The sequence below is a fragment of the Lepisosteus platostomus genome, chromosome 22 (genome assembly GCF_059453375.1).
Source record: "Lepisosteus platostomus isolate fLepPlt1 chromosome 22, fLepPlt1.hap1, whole genome shotgun sequence".
Taxonomy (NCBI): Eukaryota; Metazoa; Chordata; class Actinopteri; order Semionotiformes; family Lepisosteidae; genus Lepisosteus; species Lepisosteus platostomus.
The window spans coordinates 10,211,963-10,233,752 of record NC_142632.1 but is presented as its reverse complement, the minus strand read 5'-3'; the positions used below and the strand labels follow the sequence as shown (position 1 = coordinate 10,233,752).

Sequence of the window (21,790 nt, the reverse complement as noted above, 5' to 3'; positions counted from 1 at the left end):
AAGCCCTGTCTGTTACAGGGTAATCCGTAATGCATTTCATCTGTAAAATCGAAGCTCATGTCAGACATAAAAAAGGAGCTGTGAAATGTGAAAAGTACAATACTAAGATACTGGCAGACAAATTGACGCCGATGTGTTTTGTAGACTGACTTTACTTACACCTTTTGCAAATAAAAAATACTGTTTAACACATATAAAATACCTATTACTGCATGTGATAAGAGTGGTTTTCTATGCATTAGCAATTTCTTGTTTCAAGTTCTTCGAAAAGAACAAAAGAAAACTTTACTACAGTTTGGCCTTTTAAAATGACATTTTAAGAATATTTAAAGCCTATACATCAGGGTAAAGTACAGATACATTCTGGAAAGGGATCATTTTATTTATACTAGAAGTATACGCAGGTAAAAACACAAAATAAGAATGATCATTGCAGCTTCTTTCCATGCAATAACCTTTTGTATCTCTACAGCAAAGTATTAAATCCAGAAAGCAGGGCGACAGCTTATGAATTTAATATTGAGTTGCATGACGCATCCTCTGCACAGCTGTGTAAATTAGGCCAGAGAAGAGGATTGCTGTGTTTTTTTGCAGTTAACACCATCAGTGTTGCAGAGCCGAGAGACAAACAGATGCCGCTGCAGTTTTTACTCAGGCTATGGCCAGATGTTCCCATCGACCCTCCTGTCATTTTCGAGAGTGACATATTGCACCTACTTCACACTGACAGCACTCATTACCCACAGATTTTCACCACAAACCCTAATGAAGGACAGTGCTTCTTCACGCACTGCCTTTATTGTTGACACAGCAAGTCTTATATGGATTATATATACTGTGTATAAAAAGTCTAGAAGGTTTATACGGTATTAACCTAATAGCTGTCATCCTACATATACATCAGTTCATCTGAAAAAAAGATCCACCAAAATCAGAACAGTCCTGACCACAGATAAAAGTCATAATGGATTCTGAGATGTTTTATTGAGTCAAGCAAAACTGTCTTTGGCGTGTACAACTCTGTTTCCTGACTTTATGGGCAAGGTGAGGACAGAACAGCATATAATTATTCGGTAGAATCATCTATCCATTATCAGAAGCCTCTTATTCCTGGTAAGGGCCAGAGCTATCCAGAGCTTGTCCCGGAAGCTATGGGAGTAATGCAGCATTTAAGTGTAAATTCGTACATAATTAATCTTAGTGTTAACCCATTAAGTGTTTTACAATCAAGTGTTCAAACAGATGGAATGTATGTGTTAGCTGTAGATTGCTAAATGGATTTTTATTTCCCAAAGTAAAAAATTCCAAAACTGTGCATGCATTTTTTTCCACAGAAAACACAAATCAATTCTCTGTAAGTGCATCCTATCATGCCTCGTGAGTGTCTGTACTTCTAATTTTCTATATTGTATATTGGCCAATCTAAATGCATTTGCTCTTGTACTCCATGTTAAATCAGCTGCTTTGTTTGCCCAAAATGGACTGATTGCCTCATTACAAAACCCGACATGACTGGATTATGAAGAAAATCTAACTATAATTCAATGCAATGTAAACTACAGCGGCATGGTGCTTTGAAAAATGACACAATTTACAGCTGATAGAAAATCACGAGGTTAAGAACACGTTTGTGAGTGACATTTAAATAACAGCAAAGAATCCTATCATTCTGATCATCCTGTTTTGGCACAATGTTAAGTCAATCTAAACATAATAATAAGTGAAAAAACCATGATAATGTTTTAAGTGCACGGAAAGAAGAGAATACAACATATAGATAGTTTGATCTATCTGAAAACACATAAAAAGAAAAACTATGCAGCGAGGAACTTGATTAGTATATTTAGTATCATTCACAAAAGGATACAGAAATGGTATAAGCAGAATGCCGTCTTCTGAATGGTGTTGCCATCAAATTATTGGTGACAAAATGGTTATTTAACACCTGATGCCCTGCTAGCATACTGTCTTATGAGCTGGACACTGCAGGTCCAAGATCAGACAGAGATGACACAAAACCAACTCAAGGAGTGATCCTTGCCAAAAAAAATAGTTCTGTGTCTTTATTATAAATGTTCTACAACAGTTAACTTTAGTGGACTAACTCTGAAAAACAATACAACAGTACACGTGAATGAGATGCTTACTCTAAACTAGGCATGTTAATTCTCAAAATTGTATCTTTTATTACTGATCATGGCTAATAAATTAGCTTCAAAGGATCTACGGACAAGAGTGGTTTCTCGACTAGACTTGTAGGTGTGGCCTTAGAAAGTTGTGATATCTGCAAGGACTATTCAGGAGGAGATTGAGGACACACGCAGTGCCGCCTCTCTGTAAAGACAGGGATTACACGCTAACTTGTGTGGAGACAGGCCCCATCACTCACCTGCGAGAGCCACTCTTCATCCTCCTGCCCGCTGAGGTCAGATGCCAGGCTGTCATACGATTCATGTCGTGTGATGGGGCCGGGGCTTCCAGGGGGCACCACTGTCGGCAAACAGAGAGCACGAAGCACCCGTGTCAGCTGGGCTGCAGAGCAGGCATGCACCGCACGGCCCGCCATGTGGACAGATGGAGCACTCGCAGGCTTCAATAAGCAGGCGCCAAGTTAGAGGAGTCTCATGTGCAGGATCTGTAAATGTCTCCGAGCACCTCGGGGCCTTAACATGCTTTTGTTAGAATTTGTTTAATATGACAAAACAGCGACAAAGGTGGCATCTGGTGCACATGGACGGTTTATACTATTACATATATCTAAACATTCAACCAGGTTCTCAACCAAAATCCACTCAATGGGGGCTTTTTTTCTCCCAACAGCACAAATGCATTTGTTACGGACAGCGGCAAGTGTATAGTCAGAATGGAGGAAAATGTTATTATACGGATTTATTTGTTAAAGAGTTATATTAGTTTAATAACACATGATCACAGTTAATGTTCTGAGAGTGTACCCAGTGGTGATGCTGTAAATTACTAGAGGGTAACGTACATATACCCAGGTACTTTGATTTCTCATGTGTTCTCTAATAGAAAAGAACAAAGCCAGTCTGTGTTACTTATTAAACCCAATCAAGGCTCCTCCTTGCTCCCTGACCTCAGGGTGCAATAGCTGTTCACTAATTAATTATTTAAGATTTCTAAGAGTCAGTCACTTGGTGTATCAGGTTTCACTGGGCTTTCATTAGCTGTCCTGACAAGCACAGTCAACGGCTCCTATGTGATTATCTAGAGGACATCCCTCCGCCCGAGGGAGCTTCGATCTAGCAGAGCCATGCCTGCCACAGTAGAGGCCTGTGTTCCCAGCGACAGCCTCTTCCACAAACACATCCTCCATACGAGTCACCTAGATGAACACATTCTCCATACAAGTCACCTAAAGTAGATGAACACATCCTCCATACAAGTCACCTAGATGAACACATCCTCCATACGAGTCACCTAGATTAACACATCTTCCATACACGTCACCTAGAATCAAAGAAATGGTAGAAAAAGCTTTTATGAGGTATTTCATTAACACAAGGGGAAGGCCAGGAAAAAACTATGTCTATGTACTGTACACAAGGCACTGAGAACAGCACCACCAGCTTTAAAAGCTGTGGATGAGATCATCAAGGGCGATATAGTATGCATCAGCAGTTCCTCCATCACTAAAACTTCATGTTTTAGTAACATGAGGCAGAATGCCATACGTCATTACAGACTCTGGAACATGGCAAGTGACAATGACAAACACTATTTAGGAGCCTCTGTTCAGCAGCCTAGATAGGAGAGGGATCTTCAGCCTGCAGCAACACAAAAAGTGCTAGGACTTCTCTGCCCACAGAATAGCTTATCCCTCAAAACAAATATTGTCCTTTTCACCCAACCAATTAGATAAACGTGTTTACAAGACGACTTGAAAGTTTGCAGCGGAAAACTTGAAAAAGGTATATAATTTGCCCGTGGCATAGCAGCTCTTAAATATGGAGTGTAAATTTTATGTGGAATATCATAAAGACAAATGACATTTTGTGCACAGAACAAGACAACTGAGTATACTACACTGTCATTGAAGAAAAAGAACAGGGCACAAAACAAAATATAAAAGCCACTTAAGATTTTAATAAAACAATGGGTACAATGCTAGAATGTTTTGTGAGCAGCAATTATCTAAATAAGGACAGTGCTTTATTCTAAACTGCATTATAATTTTCTATAACCCATTTCTAAAACATTAACAGCCCTTGGTAAATGCAAATAACTTCAAATTTGCATGAGTGTTGTTTTTTAAATGTGGTACTGTACCACTCTGCCCTTTGTGAAAATCCTAACTTCCGCTGTCTAGGTTCTTTGAAATATTTGTCTTTACTTCCATTTTTACAAAATAAACTTTATTATTACAAGCCTTATTCCAAATTGTGTCCTATCACTTCTGCAGCACCACAAGCTTTAATTTTATGCAATTACTGTATGTGCGGCAGGAGGCTTTTCCCCACCAATGTGGTGTAGGCAGCATTTCAGTGTCTTAAGGACGAAGGTGCTCTTGTTCTAAAAGATAAGGAAAGTCCAGCCATGCTACTAATACTATCTGGATTAAAGGGTAAAGAAGAGAGGCCTTGATTTCCAGCACCCCTCCCCCCATATAATGGAGCCAAACAATTGACAAAGACTTTACAGCAGAGTGGTCAACATGGCTGCTGTGCTCTAACCCTGACATAATCACTCCAGTAGTGACCCTGAAATGGCGCCACAGATTTTTTTTTCTACTGCCAGAGCAGCAGCAGCAGCCTGATTCCCCGCCACTGACCAACTGAGGCTCTTTGATAGGTACAGCAATTAGCTGTATTGATAAAACGGATGGCACATCAATGAGACCCAGACCCCAGAGGGTCATTGCAAACAATTAGAGCACCGCGCCAGGTAATGCTCAGAACGTTCAGGCTGCTAACAGACTCGCTTACAAAGGAGCTGACAGAAGCCAAGGAGAAGTGAATTATTTAGTGCTGCTTACTTGGGTTTGTCACATGGTTTGTAAGAAGTGTCTCAACACACAACTGGGAAAGCTGCACGAACAGTAATTTTTCTATTAGTTTGTGAAATGGGGTATGTAATACTGAGCAAATGGTGAATCCGGAAAAAAAAAGTCTCACTTGTAAATGAAATTAAATGATTATTGCAAATGAACCCACAATCAGAACCCCTAAAATGTTTAAAAGGAAAAGCACAGATCTCCATTACCTCAGCTTCATAAAAAGTGCTAAACATATGGTTTGAATTCTAAAACTCCTCATAAATATATCATTCGAAAACACAACATCATTTCTGGTTTAAAACATAGTTTCAAGAAGCCTCTTAGAGAACTTTGCTTTGAGTTTTAAAATGTAGGTCATGTATATTATGCTATAATGTCAAATCTACAGTTTGTATGGATTGTAATTCAGAAACCAAAAAATGCACGAGCACGTACTTTGTATAATATTGTATGTACTATGCTAATGAGAAGAAAACGATAGCTGCATAAATTTTAATTACTTCCACAATACGATAAAACTTGCCCAAATGTAAGCATGTTAACCAGACAACGAAAAATGTAATTCTTTGTGAGAAGTTGGAACAGAAGAAACATCACTATTGTTATTATCATCATCATCATCATGTGTTAAGAGCTCTTTTCACTCTGCTATAGCTCCTGGTGTTCCTCTACAACAGGATGCTGAGACGCTCCTGGGAGGTATAGGGCAGACCTGGCCAGATGGACAGGTGGAGATAGTGACCATGAAGTGGCGCCACTGTAGCTTTTATCACAAGCCCAGTAGACCCCAGCTCCTCTGACCTCCATGTCCACATACTGCATTTTTAATCAACCGGGTCATCCAATATAGAGCTGCAGACACTTCACTGTCAATCAGCCCCTTTCCTAAAAGCATTTACTTCTGCCTCCTAACAGCCTGTCAGCCGATGTTTCCATGGGCCTTTATGGGGTTTCTTTGATTGTTGGTGGTGTTTTTTTTTTCTCCAACCTTCTGAACAGGAGATAATACCACCAGATACAGCTATGAGACGACATTCAAAGGTTCAGCATCTTTACTGGTCTGTCAATCTGGAGTACCCAACCATCTAATTTTGGGTAGAAACCTGGCCTCTCCATCCTCAGATGTCAACTGCAGAGACTTGTTTTCTTGTTTTCTCCTTGACTTTGCCACATCTCATATTCTTCAGCCTCACCAAGGTGATCTCTGCTTTCTAAACTGCAGACCTCTGATCTTTGCTGGTCTTTCTTCTTGTAAGACATCCTCTAACACTAACATGACAAGTAACTTTCATTGCTTCTTGTAAAATCCAGAAGAAAACTGCATGATATCAGAAATTTTAAAATATGTTGAATTTTGCTTTACCGCTGGTCTATTAGCCTTAATTTATGTATCTATTCAAACCTGAGTAATTATAAATCTAAAACCTAATGTAATCTCACTGCAAATCACTTTGATATGGTATATTTATAAAGCACTATCAATAGATATCACACAAAATGAAAACAGATTTTTAATTTAGACCCTCATGTTGTCACAGTATTGTAATAATTTGTGACACTAATTTATCGGAGACCATGATGGGCAAATGGGCAAAAGCTGTTTCAGCGGCATTAATTGGATATAAATGTTAAAAACCAAGATCTCATTATTTAACTGCTCTCCTTGTTAACATCTATACGCTGTGCATACTGAATCTTTCTGTCCTCAATCACACCGCAAGGCTTCATGGGCACGACACATAGATGGCTATAATAACTAATTCAGGACAATATTTTACCCGTTGGGCCTTAAGCATGTGGAATTTAGTGAAAAAGAAAAAATGAATGGCTTGCCTGCAGAACACACAGAGCTAATTACCAATTTGTGTTTATTATTATCTATCCAATGCAACAATGCTTGCTTATTCAAGAGATATTACATCTCTGGTCACCCATAAGCTGTTTACCCTCAAATTACCTTTCCCTGCCACACAGATGTCAAGAAACAGTATTTTGTTTTTTAGTTTTGGACTTGCTATTGGATTACACTAGTTTAAAGCTCTGGTAATTCACCTCATCTCAATGTTAATTCAATATGTCACGAAATATGCAGAGCAGGCATGGTTTCAAAAGCGACTAAGGCCTTCTTTCAGGGTGCTGCCGATGAAATTAAATTTGGTTAATTTCAGTCCACACTACCCCAACAAGACTAATTCACATGCTTTTTTTTATCAATAAAGGGACAAAACAAAGCAAAGGAAACAGCACTGGCCTTACTGAAAGGGTCCTGCACAGCATGTGGCACCAATAACACGTTAAAAATAATCTCCTGCAGAGGATAAACACTATAAATCAGCAGGACATGCTCTTATGCACTCTCCTCTCAGAACGTAAAGACATCCGTCCTGCACTTACAGCCAGCAAGGAGGTTCTGACAGAACTGCACGGAATCGGAGGCCAGCAGCAAAGGGTGGTTCGTGTTGAACGGTGGCTGCAGTTCGTTCCATTGCGGTGTCCTACTCAAAACAAACACAAAAATCAATTTAGAAAGTGCCCGTCAAAAAGTCCCGCGCGGTGAGAAACTGACTGTAGTGCTAAGACGTGGACGCGCTTTTATTACTGCTTTTCCAGCAACCACCCCAGACCTCTGCAAGATCCTTAGCTGATCTTCTGAGCTAAAGCTCAGAAGTAAGCAAAAAAAAAAAAAAAGCACTTTTTGACAGGATAGTTGTTGACACGACAGGATAATCTGATGGAGCACTCCTTGTTTGTGTTTTTTCTTTCCTAACATCAGTCTCGTAGGAAATAAGGAAGTACAAGAAAGAAGCAAACCTCAAACACATTCATTGTAACCCTTCAAAAATATAATAATAATAAAGTGGGCAAATCAAAACAATGCTTGTACTGTATGTACTTAGGAAAAGTAAAAAAACATCTATTATAAAATAAACGTTTTTTGGACTATTCCTACCCTTAAGCAAGGCATTTTTGACATGTCTTCCTCTTTACACCGAACAAGCAAGACCTGTTGTAAAACAATAAATCTGTATCCATCACTTGCTGCCACGCTGAATGCCACACAGATTACAGATGATGTGTTTTGGGCAGAGGATTGCCGGTAGAAGGCACATGTGGTATGGCAGTGACAACAGCAGTGACAGTGACAGCAGCTGTGACAGGAAGCCCATACCTGGCCAGGGTCCAGCTGGCTCGGGGACAGGTGTTCAGCTCTAGAGGCGTGTCATCGCTGATCTTCTGAGCTGTGCTGATTGGGCGGGGCTCCAGCACATGTTCCACCAGGTTACCATAACAACTGAGAATGAAGAGGGATTCCACTACAGACTGCTTGGACTGATCTGGAGAATAAAGCCAGCAGACGGCATCGTGGGCCACAGTTCAGAACAAGTGCCTCATCACAGCAGGGGCTGTCAGGAGGTATCTTGTCTATGTATCTGACTGGAAGACGCTTTCTTACTACAGTACATACTCTAGCGATGGATTACAAAAGTAATAAATGCCCGACGATTACAAGTTGAAAATAGGAAATTTCAGAGCTCTGAAAAAAGGGCAGGAAAAAATAACTACGGACACAAATAAAATTAATCTGTGACACTTAATCACATAATTAAAAGAAAACAAAGAAAAGGTTTCAAAGTTAATCCAAAAAGCCACCAGATTTTTGGCCTGGACATTCAGGGTGAAAGGCCATTCTGCTATCGTGCCTGCTCCAGTGTGCACAGCTTTCACGATGCCGTGTTCCTAAGCAGCACGGCGCTGATCCACTGGTGACAGGAGTGCACGGCCACGCTCCTCCTCTTCCTCACGGGAAAGCCTCACCTTTCTCTCTCTTCAGGTTGGGGTTGGTGACAAACCAGGACAAGGAAGATGCAAAGACGGCCGCCACACAGAACTCCCCCCCCAGGGACTTGCTGGGTGAAATCTGCGGAGCTGGTTTAGCTTTGCTTTAGGAAACAAAAGGAAAAAAAATCCTTATAACCATCTCACTCACATCTTTGCGGAACCACTGAAAAATGGAAACACGAAGTTTAACAAATGCTTTGTCAAGATTTGGATTAAAAGACACCGACATGGTGGATCACAAAATCAAATACTTACAAAGGGAAACCACATAACAAGAAAACTGATAAGTTCAAAGCAATTATATCTACGTACTTCCAAGGTCTGGCATTTTCTATCAGATGAAGCCTTAAAATATAATAAAGTATTTTTTTTTATTAAAGAACATCTTAAAACATTTTTTTAAATAAATCAGCAAACAAAGAGCAAACAGACAATTAAGCCCCATGCAAATGAATAACAAAAACCGAAGAAATGAACAGCACAGGTGGGTCCGGTAGTTAATGAGAAATAACTAAACATAAAAACTAAAAAAACGATGCTATACTGTTTTAATTTTAGTTTAGAAAATGTCACCAGCTTAATGATCAAATTGCTAACTCACAGTACTGCAGCATCATAATACCAATGAATACTGTACCTTTTCAGTGGTAAAACATATTGTCATCTATATTGTCAATTATCTTTTATGTTTTCTATTATTTTGGGAATTAGTAGGGAGACCAAAATCTCGCTCCAAGAACATCTGACGTAAGCTCCTAAAGGTGTCAGCCATTAAACCCTGTTCATGATTTACCTTTCTGGGAATTCTTCCCAGTACAATAACGCATGGGACGCTGTCATCAACATCTTACTGAGGAGGCTTAAGGCAAATCTATCATTCATAAGCCTACAATCCAAACTATGTTCGCTATGCCATTGTTATTGTACTATGCCGACACTGAAGAAACAGTATCAACTTCTTCTAACTCCTAGCCTGTGTCGTACATGCTGCACTCTCATCTGGTTCTCTACATGTCACTCTAGCTGGTTAAAGCACTCCTATCGCGAGTTATTGCATTATTATGCATGCCAGAAACATTTTTTCTGAAATCCAATACAAAAATTGTTCCTTGCTGTGATAGGCCTACATATGGAACTCATCACAGAACAGTAGCTTGATAATATTATTGTCCTGCACATGGCTAACCTCAACTGTAAAACTTGCCTTTTACATCCCGGCCATGAAACTAGCTTTGAAGTTTAACATATCATACAACAGTTTTCTGCAGACACATGTTAATACATTTCAGGGGGAAAAAAGTGAGGCCCATTGTGGATACACTTAGCTTTGGGAATTATGCACAGTCACACTGAAACTTCCTTTCTAGAGTTTACCAAAATTCACAAACTACAGAATTCCAGTCAGTGCTGGTAAATTTCCTTCTTCAAAAGCACATGGTAAAATACACCATTATTCAATTAACCTATAGACTTTTGTTATCGTACTTTGTCACAAATATATAATAAGTTAGTTTTATATTCAATTGTTCTTCTGAAAATAGAAGTTATTCAAAGTATTACTTTTCTACAACACATTTAAATTGTAGAACATTAAAGCCTGCGATTCTCTTCTGCAATTGTATGAAATACTGATTGATGTGTTTTTGCTTTCCATTTAATTGTCAGCAACTCCTATGTGAGTCCCAGAATGCGCAATTAATTTGTTTAACTAACACCATTTAAAGGATGCTTTTGCAAACCCAGGAAAATTGACTGTTTCATATTTATTAGCGGTAGAAACTCAGAAATTTCAGAGGGTTACATGGTCTGAGATCCAAGGAGAGCTATAAATAAAAAAAGAGTGCATTCGAAAACACTCACCCAGTCATTTAGAGTGTCATCTCCTTTCAGAGCAAAAAAACAAACACTACAGCATCATGGTGACTCATGCCTATGATACCGCTTTCTGTGAAAATAATCAAATTTACCATTACACATTTTAAACTACTACATTATTGTTGTCCTGCAAAGTGTAGAATTTAGGCCTCACAGCTACTGCATCCTTGATGAAATAACTACATGTGAATATTCTTCCCAGAACCAACTCCACTGAAAAAAACAGGTTTCGGGATTGAAAATAGTATAAAACTACACTGGTATCACAGCATTCTGCTGTTTGTGGCTTTTGGGAAACTGAACGGGATCACCAGCTTTATAGTGTGGGAGTCCGGAGGAGCCTGGGCCTTTACAGTTTTATTTAATCTATAAAGTATGAATGGACTCTTGGTTTATAATGTTAAGCCTTGAAGTTTGTGGTCGGCTGGTTTCAATAACACAGGAAGCAAAATTTTGGTTCCAGAATAGGTTAACATTAATTTTACTACCAAAGGAACTGAACTCTATACATTGAACCATGCAGCACACTAAAATAGAGTAGTGTTCTGTTTAAACAGAAAGTCTCTGAATAATAAATACAGCAATGAAGTAAAGGTTGTATTTTACAGAATGTATAAACTGGTACAACCTATGACAAATTAGCAAATCCACATATGATCATGAAAACAAAGCACCCAGAATAATTCGGTACCAGCTCAATCATACTCAGTAGAACTAGCCTTGTGTCTGGGAAACTGGCAGCTCTTGATGCGATAACATCGGACTGACCTCCCAGAACCCAATAGGATTTTCTTAGGCACCTCTACTCCCTTTTGCCAGGGGCTGGGCTGGGGGAACTCTGTGCTGATGGGCTCAGACTCCTATCAGTCCCATGATTTCCACTGGCACATGGCTGAACCAGGAATACAGAGGCCTCAGAAGGCAGCAAAGAAAATCAACAGAAAGCCTAGTTTCTTTAAAAAAGGGCCCACCGTAGCATTGTTTCTGTTGAGAAATGCTGTTGTTGAGAAAAGCAGGCTGACGATTTCTGCTCCCCAGTCTACCTGCACAGGAAGGACACGTGCAGAGAAGACCAAAGGCAAGAGGACAAACTTACAAAAACATACTTGTTGGTGTACAAGGTTCAGCAACTAAAGCCAAATAATCTTCTACTTTACATCTGTACTCATACATTTAATTAACTTGTTTTTTACCGTAACTTTTTCTTGCATGCAAATATACTCAATGGCTACATTATTTTTCAGAGTTTGTATCTGCTGTACAAACATGTATGTCATCTCCACTTTTAATTTTACAAATGAGGGCTCTTGACTAAGCTAATGGGTTTTCCTCGAAGACATAATTCAATCTGAAATGTCCACCATCAAAGTCCTTGAGCATTATAAGCATGCCGAATATGAGGCGCCGTTTGGGAACCAGCAGGCTTTATTTATTTGAAAGTTTGCAGTAAACAAATATGTTTCCATTCACTTCTGTCAAGTGTCCAGAAACAGAAATAGCAACAATCATTTGAATCATGAACATGACAAAGTTACTCAGTCTATAGTTAATACAGATATAAGAGAAATAAGGAGACATTGAGACGTGCTCAAAATAGTCCAGCCTATGATTATCCCTCAAAGTCACCTCTATTATTTCATAGGTTTTCCAAAAGAAAAAGATCTTGGGAGAAAACTATGCTGTGATAACCATTGTAAAATGCAAGCATGTTTTAATATAAAAGCAAAACACCCATTTCTATCTGTAATACAACATTTTCAGAGCCTTGAAATGTTCCACCTCATCATAAAACCACCAAGACAAACGTTTTTTAAAAAATACGCTGGATGCCAAAAATAGTTTGTGCAGTAGGTTCCACATCTTGCCATGTTACTATGTTTAACTGTTATTCTGACCTCATGTAATTGCACAATAGCGTACAAGATCTCTCACCATCCACTTCCCACACGGGTTTCAGTATGAATAAGGGTGCAGGACACTCATCTGAGCGTGTTCATTACTAAGTGGTTATTATTTTTATAAAGAAAATATAAAGATTGAAATCTTACAGATGCAACTTTTATTTTCCTTTTTTTTAGCTCACACAACTAGAAGAAGCGGTTCTCTGTGGCAATCACAGAATGAAACAAAAATCACTAACCTTTGCTTTTTATTTCGGAATTAGACCTGAGGTTTGCACTGTCGCTCATGACAAAGTCATTTCTGCTTGAAGTTCACTTGTCGAAGTGGAAAGTTATTCATAATGTGGCTGTATCATCAAACTAGATTTGTGTTAAAAGTATTTTCATTTCTGATGCTACTCTTAAATTAAGCTGCTTTTTCAAGCTACTGCTTGACGAACAATGCAGCAGACAATATTTCACTGCATAAATACCTAAAATTTACGGGTTTACAGTAGCAGTGTTTTATCTCTAAGAAGAGCAGAGCTTCAAGGCATTGCACGAACATTATGCACTGACTAAGCTTGACAGGAAGAAAAAAAACTCAAAAGTATAAATGTTTTTTAGGACTAAAGGAAAAAAATAGCTTGCCCTGAGGCTCCTCATGACAGAAAGGCACCACATGCACTTCATTTCGTACTGTGAAAGAATCAACACTGGGAACGCAGGACAAGAAATTCAGAAGAAAAGTTCATTTAACTGAAGTACTCTATCATTTATACATAAGTGATTCTGTCATAATGGGATTTCTTTTAAAAGCTCGTAAGCATCTTATTTCACAAGACTGCACGGCCAGAAACGTAACTTCACCCTCTAGAGTAATGAAAGAGCCCGACTGCTTCAGATCTCTTTTTCTAAGAATACATTTAATGTCTTCTGTGAAAGCAATACGTTATCTGTGATATTTGGCTTTTTGTTGATGGCATGACAAAAAAAACTCATTAACTCAATTGGCTGCAGAGGAACTTTAGAGAGAAGCTTAAAATCTGCTTGGTGTAAGATCTGCCCTTCACCCATTCTGGACTTACTGACTTGAGGGTTTTACCTGTTTGGAAACCCACTGCATTTTGAATCACTGTTATAAAACTATTTATAAGACAATCGGGCATTGGAGCACAAATTGCTTATAAAACTGATTTATAGATATAAGAGTTCTAGACATGGGCAATGCAACAAGTTATGATTCAGATCAGAGTCTAAACAATAAAATGAGAGCCAAATCTTACACATTATTTTTAACAAAAGCCAAGACATAACAAACTATAACCTATAATAAGTTGATAATAAGACCAATTTAAAGTTCATGATGAATTCTGAAAATCGTTTTTGTTTCAGAATAAAACTACTTAAGTAAATTAATCCTTTAGTTTAAACCATCAGCTGAAACAAAATTTAAATTTCCTGTCAATGAGTTTTCATTTAATCAAACTTCAGAGAATTTTTTTAGCTGCAAAGGCAAGCTTTTCATTATTTCACTAGACAATAAGATTATAAAATTGTCACATTAAATTAAAGAGCAAAGACGGATTTCTGAGCCCACATTACACTCTGTATGAACATAACACACAGAAATTGCTGTGTACAATCTGAAATATGTTACACATACCGCACATTTCAATAACATTGCCAAAATGTCACCAAGGGCTATAAAATCATAATGAAAACAACGTGAATTTTAGGACAAAGATGTTATTTTTAAATAAACAGTATTTGTATTTCAGCAAGGGACATGGCAAACAGTATGAGAGAGCTCATTCATTTGCAGCGGTGGCTTCAAATAAACCGCAAGACAGAGAAGCACAGAAAAGAGCTGCTTCCAAGCTCCCCAAGTGCTTAGGCTGTGTCTTTTAATTTTCTGCACCCTGCCAATCACTGCTAGGTCATACCATTCCCATATCAAAAGGGTCCAAAGTAAAAAAATGCCCGGTTTCTTTTCACACTGGATAAATGACCACAGATACAGTTTAACTTGAGGGCGTACCTTCACAAAAAAGCAAAACAATTCACAAAGAAGGAGCACTGCAGCATGTGCTAGCCTTATTTTGTATTTTATTCACTTGCTGTATGGCAATACATGTTATTTATTGTACATTTTATACATGGCAAGCTGCACTGAATAAGGGTGCCTGCTAATGAATAAATTATAATTGTAAAATTCAGAATCTGCAAATTAACAAATACTTGGGTCGGTAATACCCTTGAGTTATACAGAAAATGTAAGCCTTAACTTGTGAAGTTCTTTGGAAAGCTGAAGTTCAACAAAAACTCTGTGCTACTGTAACACAAAAAATAACACCAGAAGAAGGTAATAAAGGCTAAATAATAAAACCAGTGCTGCAGTTTTCATCCTGGAATGCGTGAATATTGTAACCAGTCTTTACTGAAGAGACTCTAAAAAAGCAAAAATAATAAAAAAAAAACAATGACAACAATGGATGCAGTTGTTTACTGAAGCGAATACGAAGCAAGGCATGCTGGGAGTGAACTGGAAACTCACCATGGAGTTTTAATGGAAAAACATCCTGCCCCAAAGAGGTAGGGTCTTCGTGAAGGGAGAGAGATACACAGAAATAGATGGAAAAACCATTATCATCATATCGTTTGTGCAACAGTTATAATAAAACATGTATACATGTCTGCATAGCTGTGCAACACACAAAGAAGGACAAACAGACTTTATTTGTGTGTCCAGGCTATGTGGGCGCAACTGAAATGTCACAGGTAGATTCTTGTAAACATCAGAAACATTTATTTTAATTTTCATCAGGATTGGAAGCACTGCAGCAGAAAAGATGCTGAAACCCCTTTGCTCTATGCCTTATAGAAAAGGTTATAAAGACAGAGCTTTTCTGATTTTGTGGACACAAAGTGCTGTTTACTGCAGAGAGGCATTTCAGAGACACGTATGCTTTCTAAAAAACAGAAAAGCTGGCAAATACTATCGATTCATACTTTGCAGCTAAAAATGAAATAAAGTTGTTGATCAAAGCCAGCTTTGGAGACAGTTTAACATCTTTGTTCTTTCAGTTCTACTTCTAGATCCACTTCCCTTTCCATTGCACAGTTCAAAAATGGACTCTCTCCATGCCAGTGTAACTGCACTGCAATTCTGCCTCCGGCTTTTATTGGTTGCCTGAACTGGTGGAGGAAGGGGGTATGTTTTTCAAATTTTAAACAGCTATTAAAAGCGGGAGTGTATTCCTGTGTTTATCCTGCATGTTCAAAGGCAGTGACAGATTTATAAACTGTTTACAGTAAATTACATTGTGCTGACAGTAATAATGGAAGATGAGCCTGAACTCTGTCCTTACAGGAAAAGTAATTCAGAAACATCAAGCATGCAGCCACAAAACTTTTGTTTATTTGCTCACTCACGTATCATCGCAGTCTAAATACTTCTTTTAGGAATATTTTGCCCTTTGATGTTCAGTTCCGGAAGACCTTTATATTGAAATAATTAGCCCTCCATATCTTCTGGTGCAGGGCGGTACAGTGGCACGGTATGCAGCACTGCTGCCTGGTGATGCAATTCAAATCCCGGGGTGCTATCCTGTATGTTCTCCCCATGTTTACTGGGATGTTGATTGTCTTCTCTAAAAACTGCCCCTGGTCTGAATGCATGCTTGTTTGTGTCTGTGTGTGCCTGCGGTGCACTGGTTTCCCATCCAGATTATATCCCGCCTTGTGCCCAGTGCTTCTCAGGATAACCTCTGGCTCCCCTGGGACCCTAAATTAGATAAGCGGTTACGGACAGTGATGCGATGTGATCTTCTGGTACATCCTGCACTGGTACAAGCGGCTTCGGGAGTTTGAAACTGTGCATTGAAGGAGTGGTTTAATCATAACTATTTTATCTGTGCTGCTACGGGGGGGATTTAATGACAGTTTAAATTCAACGCCAGACTAATTTTTAAAAAGCGAAACGCTGGATTATCCTAAAAGATTGACGCGAGCAAAAAAAAAAGCTTGTTAAAAAAATGGAAATTATTGAATTGTTGCACCCAAATTTTCAAAGCTATTAGTATTCCAATTGGTCACAAGGAAACTCAGCCGTGGCTTGGCCTGAAACGCATTAATGCCACAAGCAGGGTTTCCTGTTGTCACTCAGGAACATCAGCTCTGTAAAATATCCTCATTAAGAGCCATACAGATGAAGCTGACAGTGAATACATTCTCACGTTTGGCAGCTACCCAACATATGGAAGCACAAGAGCAGGAAGTCCCATCAAGCAGCAAAGGCTTACAGAAGAGTGGAGGAGATGAGGAATAAGAAATGAAAGGGCAGCACGGTGAGGCGAGTGGGGGAGGGGGCAGGGCAAATTTGCCACTAAAAAAAGGGACAATTTAACCAATTGAAGTGCCTGTGTGTCTAATTAATAAACAGGAAGGAAAACGAGCCATCCAGGAAGGGAAGTGACATCAAGAATCCACTCATACCAGGACGTAAAGCCCCACTGATTAAAGCTGTCAACGCTGACGGCAACACACCATGTGATGTCAAAAGGAGATGTGACCCACCCACGCTGATTACTAAAGAACAATGCGCACACACCATAACGCCATGGACTGACCCATGATTCTGAAATCGTTTTTTTTTAGAATGCAGCAAAACAACGTTTAACACATTTACCCATGGAGCATTTCTGCTCCTGATTGTTAGCGTCAGTTCAGCCGTTTATTCTGTTACCTTTCATGCAACAGACCACACCGCTTTGGACTTAGTCAGCACCACCGCCCAGCAAACTTTTAAATAACCTAACCACAATGTTTAATTCATCCTTGTCAGGCAATGACATGAAAACACTTTGTTGCACTAATCTGTACACATCTGTAGGGTCAAAAGAACCCCCAGGAACATCTCGTTTTTTTGACATACTTTATTTGTACAGCCGAACAAAACAGCTTTCCCGATCATTCCTTTTGTGACTCTGGTGCGTTTTTAATGTCTTCCTATCTGAGTTCAGTGTTGATGAATTAAGCGCTTATGGATGCCTGCAGTCTAAGGAAAAAGTCAGACATCAGCATCCATGAGCACTTCTGCTGGCAGCACTAACACCTTACCTCACTCCCAACACAAACATTCAGCTCTGTCATACTGCCAAGCAAGCCCGGATTAAACAAGTCCATTTTGGGGTGAATTACTGATAAAGGTCTTCCAAGGTGAAATACCTTAAAATGAGTACAATACGTCCTTCTTCCAAAATAAATTTTATGAACTCTTCTAATCTATTATTCTACTATTATTCCGATAACTCTCCCATTGCACTTTTCAGAATGATGTCTCTTTAGATGTGTCTTGCCTTGAGATACCCAACATAAATAACAAGAAGCATATGCACACCGCCTACTTTTCAGTTTCTTATTAGTTAGGAACATGTACTGACGTTGGCTAGTGAGTTTCAGGGGATTTCCAAGCAGTGACAAGAATACAAATGGATGTTAACCAGATGGTATTCCCCTTAAGTATTTACATCCACCTAGAAATGCTAATTCACACTATTTCCAGGCAGACAGACAGCACCTCACTTCTGTCAGATCTACACTACTTCACTACAAAAACAGCAATATCACTATACTGTACATGATATTCCCCACAGAATATGTTAGCTTATTTCTGAACATAGCTGAACTGAAACTTCCCCTGTTCCAGACAGAAAGGAGCAGCTACCAGCCCAGTTTTACAACTGCTGCTGATGTATTTTTGAAGCTGCACCATCACCACATCAGGTGATGACTGACTCAATCAGATCTCAGAGACTAAGCAAGGCTGTTCCAGCAGGAGATGAGGATAGGAGGCTTCCAAGGAAAACCAGTCTTCTGCTCTAACTGGTATTGGTGGACCAGTAGATGGCGCTTTTCCTTCTGGACCATAACCAATGCCAAGGTCATAACCAATGCCCCTGTATGCTGACCGAGGACACTGTCCTGTAGATCATGGGTGCTAAACTGAAGGCCCGACTACTTTAAAGATCATTAAATTACATGGTAATTTTCATAAGAGAAGGGGAGCTGACCCCAATTATCTCAATTCCACTCTGGGTTTGTACAATCTGAATTCAACAAGTGAAGAAATTTCTCACTTCTTCAACTCATCTGCTGTCACCCAGCCAGAGCTGCACTTCAGTGGTGGATGAAGTGGGTCCCTCCTACACACTCAGAGATCATTAGGATCATTATTGTACATAAATGCAAGGAATTACACAGGCTCCTTTAACCATGCTTTTCTAAAAGGTTTTCTGTTAACTTGAAGTAAAAATCCTGTCCTTACTTCAGTTAGACAAACAGCTGAAGAAGACAGCATAATGTAGACATACATGTCCTCAGAAGTGAGCTCCAGATGTGCTGGAACAAACCCCACATCTGGGACAATATGAATCTTACACCCTGGGATGTGCCAGAACAAAGGGGATGGAAACTCGTGTTCATTTTCTTATTCTTAATGTGCTGGTGGATTTTGCTGGGAGTGTTAAAGACTGTCCTAAACATTAAAATATAAATATGAAAAGGTTGCTGAAATACTTCAGTCATTTGCTACAGTGCATTCGTTTGGATAATATTTCCTAATGTCAAATAATGTATGCTGCATATTACACTGAATAATGCAAATTAATATGAAGATAATTGTTGTGAATTAGTCTGGCTTGTATACCCAGATATCAGATACAGTATATGCCAGGGGTGCCCTGTTAGGTCTGCTAGACTGTGGCTCTCCACTCCTTATACATACTATGTGTATCCTGACGTGTACAATGCCTGCATAGATATGATTGACCCTTAAGTACCATCACTTCTTTTTATTTGACATACTGACGAACGATGTACAGACGTCATTTACAGCATCTTTTTAGTAACAATTTCCCCATCATTACGACACAGCAGCATTTATGGTGTCGAAGTGCACTTGCTAATTAATACTTTGCTTTACCAAGCTTTAAAGGAAAAATGTAAAGGATGTCGGAAGCCTTCTCATCACTTCTTTATGACAAAAGATTTGACTGTGCAAAACAAACGCAGCAACAAGAAGCTAAGGTCCAAGGACGTGGCTGCTGTGCCTGCATGAACGCAGGCTGTGCAGCTGCCTCAGTTAATGCATTAACATAAACAAGGGGGAAAGGGGAAAGACAGTAATGCAAAGCAGTTGTTTATTTGGCTTCAGCACTTGGAATACAATTCCAGCTTGGCATCTGGTGCTTGACTGGTGCAAAAGGAGCTGCAATATGAAGCACTTACCCTGTGCGCTTGGTGATGGTGCCCAGTGTCATGGGCTGTTTGATCTGGGCCAGTGGCACCACAACAGTCAGACTGGGGAGAGGCGAGAGACGCGGGTTCCCCATGTTGTTGTTGGTGAAGTTGTTGTAGCACTCTTGGCTGTTCAGTTTGGCTGCAAAAACAACAAAAAAAGAAGAAAACTTCAGGAATTGCTCACAGCTCCAGAATGTCAGATGCAATCTCCATAGCATCCCCATATGGTATGGAAAAAAATCCCTGAGGAAAACTACAGATCTTCCTATTCGTTTCTGAGCCCTGACTGAACAATTATGAGGGGACTGTCGGAACACAAACATGGACTTTTCATATACACACCTGCGTATGTCTGATCTTGCAACTCCCAAAATTATGTTTTTTGTAAGTTTGCCAAAAAAACTGCTGAATTTGAGTGAATCAGGATTTATTTGAATTATGGGAAGAACTTTTCAACCAAATCCAGGGAACGATTCTGTGGATGTAGACGCTGTGATTTATTTTGACCATTTCTTGAAGTGCTTGTCCCACCATCTCGTGCATTTTTTCTGGAAAGAAGTGCTATCACTTCATAGCCCTGTGCTGTTTTTTTTTTCTTATTTCTGTGATGATAAATGGAGGACAAGCTGCACACTGGAGGCGGAAAACAGATGTGTATGACCACTGTAACATTTCAACCATGTTATTCACTTTTCAGCTTTAGGATGTAGGGTCAGAGTTTACCAGCTGTGAGTGGAAAAAGCCCCTGATCGAAGAGGGTAACCACTGCCCAGCCTCAAAACGACAAGAAGCCCCCTCTGCCCCTCAGACATGTAGAGATTTGAGACTGGGGTACTCCGTTTGTAGGCCGAGCTTTGATTGAGGCTAACTACCTCAAGATGCAACGCGACAAAGAACATTAGTGCCTCAGTGTGTTAATCAACCACACCAGCCTTTCCCAACTACTTTTATTCCCCAAACCACTAAATAACAGTTTACAGAAAACAGATTTGAGAAAAGGAAAAAAATGCAATTATACAATTTAAAACATTTCCTATGATGCCCTAATAGCTTTTAAGGCTATGTCAGAAAAAGTACTTAAAACAAAAACAAAAGCCCAGAGAGATTGTGCTTAAACAAGTTGTAAAAACAGACATGTATGTACCACATATGGAGCTGATCATGAAATAGGAACTGCACCATTTCACATGATTCTCAAGGTCACCAACCCCAGTGAAGACTTTGTTTTACTTAAATGAAACAAGTAAATTTGACAAAAAGATCATTATTAAATATTTTATCAATTATATTGGCAACATTAAAACTTCATATTTTAAATTAAAACAACAGTTTCTTTTTTTAAATACTGTAAGTAAATCTTTTGAAGGGTTGTTCAAGGATGTTTTCATTTCCTACTGATACTAGGGAAACAAATTACATTCTTTATTGGATTAAATTGAGCAAAATATCTTCTTTTAATTACAAACTATGTTTGTTTCATTAAAAGTAAACACTGATCCCTGAATGTAAATGAATACGAAATTTCATTTTCAGTTATCACCTAAATTGAACAATTTATGCAATCATCAACATTTGGGCACATTTATATCTAGTAAAAATAAAGTATATTGGTCTACATGTTCACTATTATGGACAAAAAATGTTAACAAGATACATGGTATTGTTTTACTAATAGGATAGAACGAACAGATTTCAGTAAAAACTGAATTCCACCTTTTCATGCCTAATTCAATTACAGATTTCAAACAATGTCTTTAAATCTCACTCACAATCACATCACCAAAACACCAGGAAAACTGGATCACCCCGTGACAATAAACGTGAGTTCAAGTTCATTAGTCTTCCAGAAACCTTTCCCGGACCTTCAAGAAATCCG

The 21,790-nt window shown here is 39.0% G+C and overlaps 1 protein-coding gene across 7 annotated transcripts in view; it reads right to left on the bottom strand.

Moving 5' to 3' along the window:
- bcas3 (BCAS3 microtubule associated cell migration factor) overlaps positions 1–21,790 on the bottom strand; it is a 235,246-nt gene that overhangs the window by 136,979 nt on the left and 76,477 nt on the right. For 6 of the 7 annotated variants that reach the window (XM_088616288.1, XM_088616291.1, XM_088616292.1 and 3 more), the window contains 6 exons: positions 19,903–20,053; positions 15,170–15,214; positions 8,834–8,958; positions 8,187–8,352; positions 7,412–7,512; positions 2,390–2,490 (listed from right to left, as the gene is read on the bottom strand). In XM_088616288.1, coding sequence (XP_088472414.1) covers positions 2,390–2,490; positions 7,412–7,512; positions 8,187–8,352; positions 8,834–8,958; positions 15,170–15,214; positions 19,903–20,053 — 689 coding nt within the window. The remainder of the gene's footprint in view (positions 1–2,389; positions 2,491–7,411; positions 7,513–8,186; positions 8,353–8,833; positions 8,959–15,169; positions 15,215–19,902; positions 20,054–21,790) is intronic. The other variant, XM_088616290.1, reaches the window with a different exon arrangement.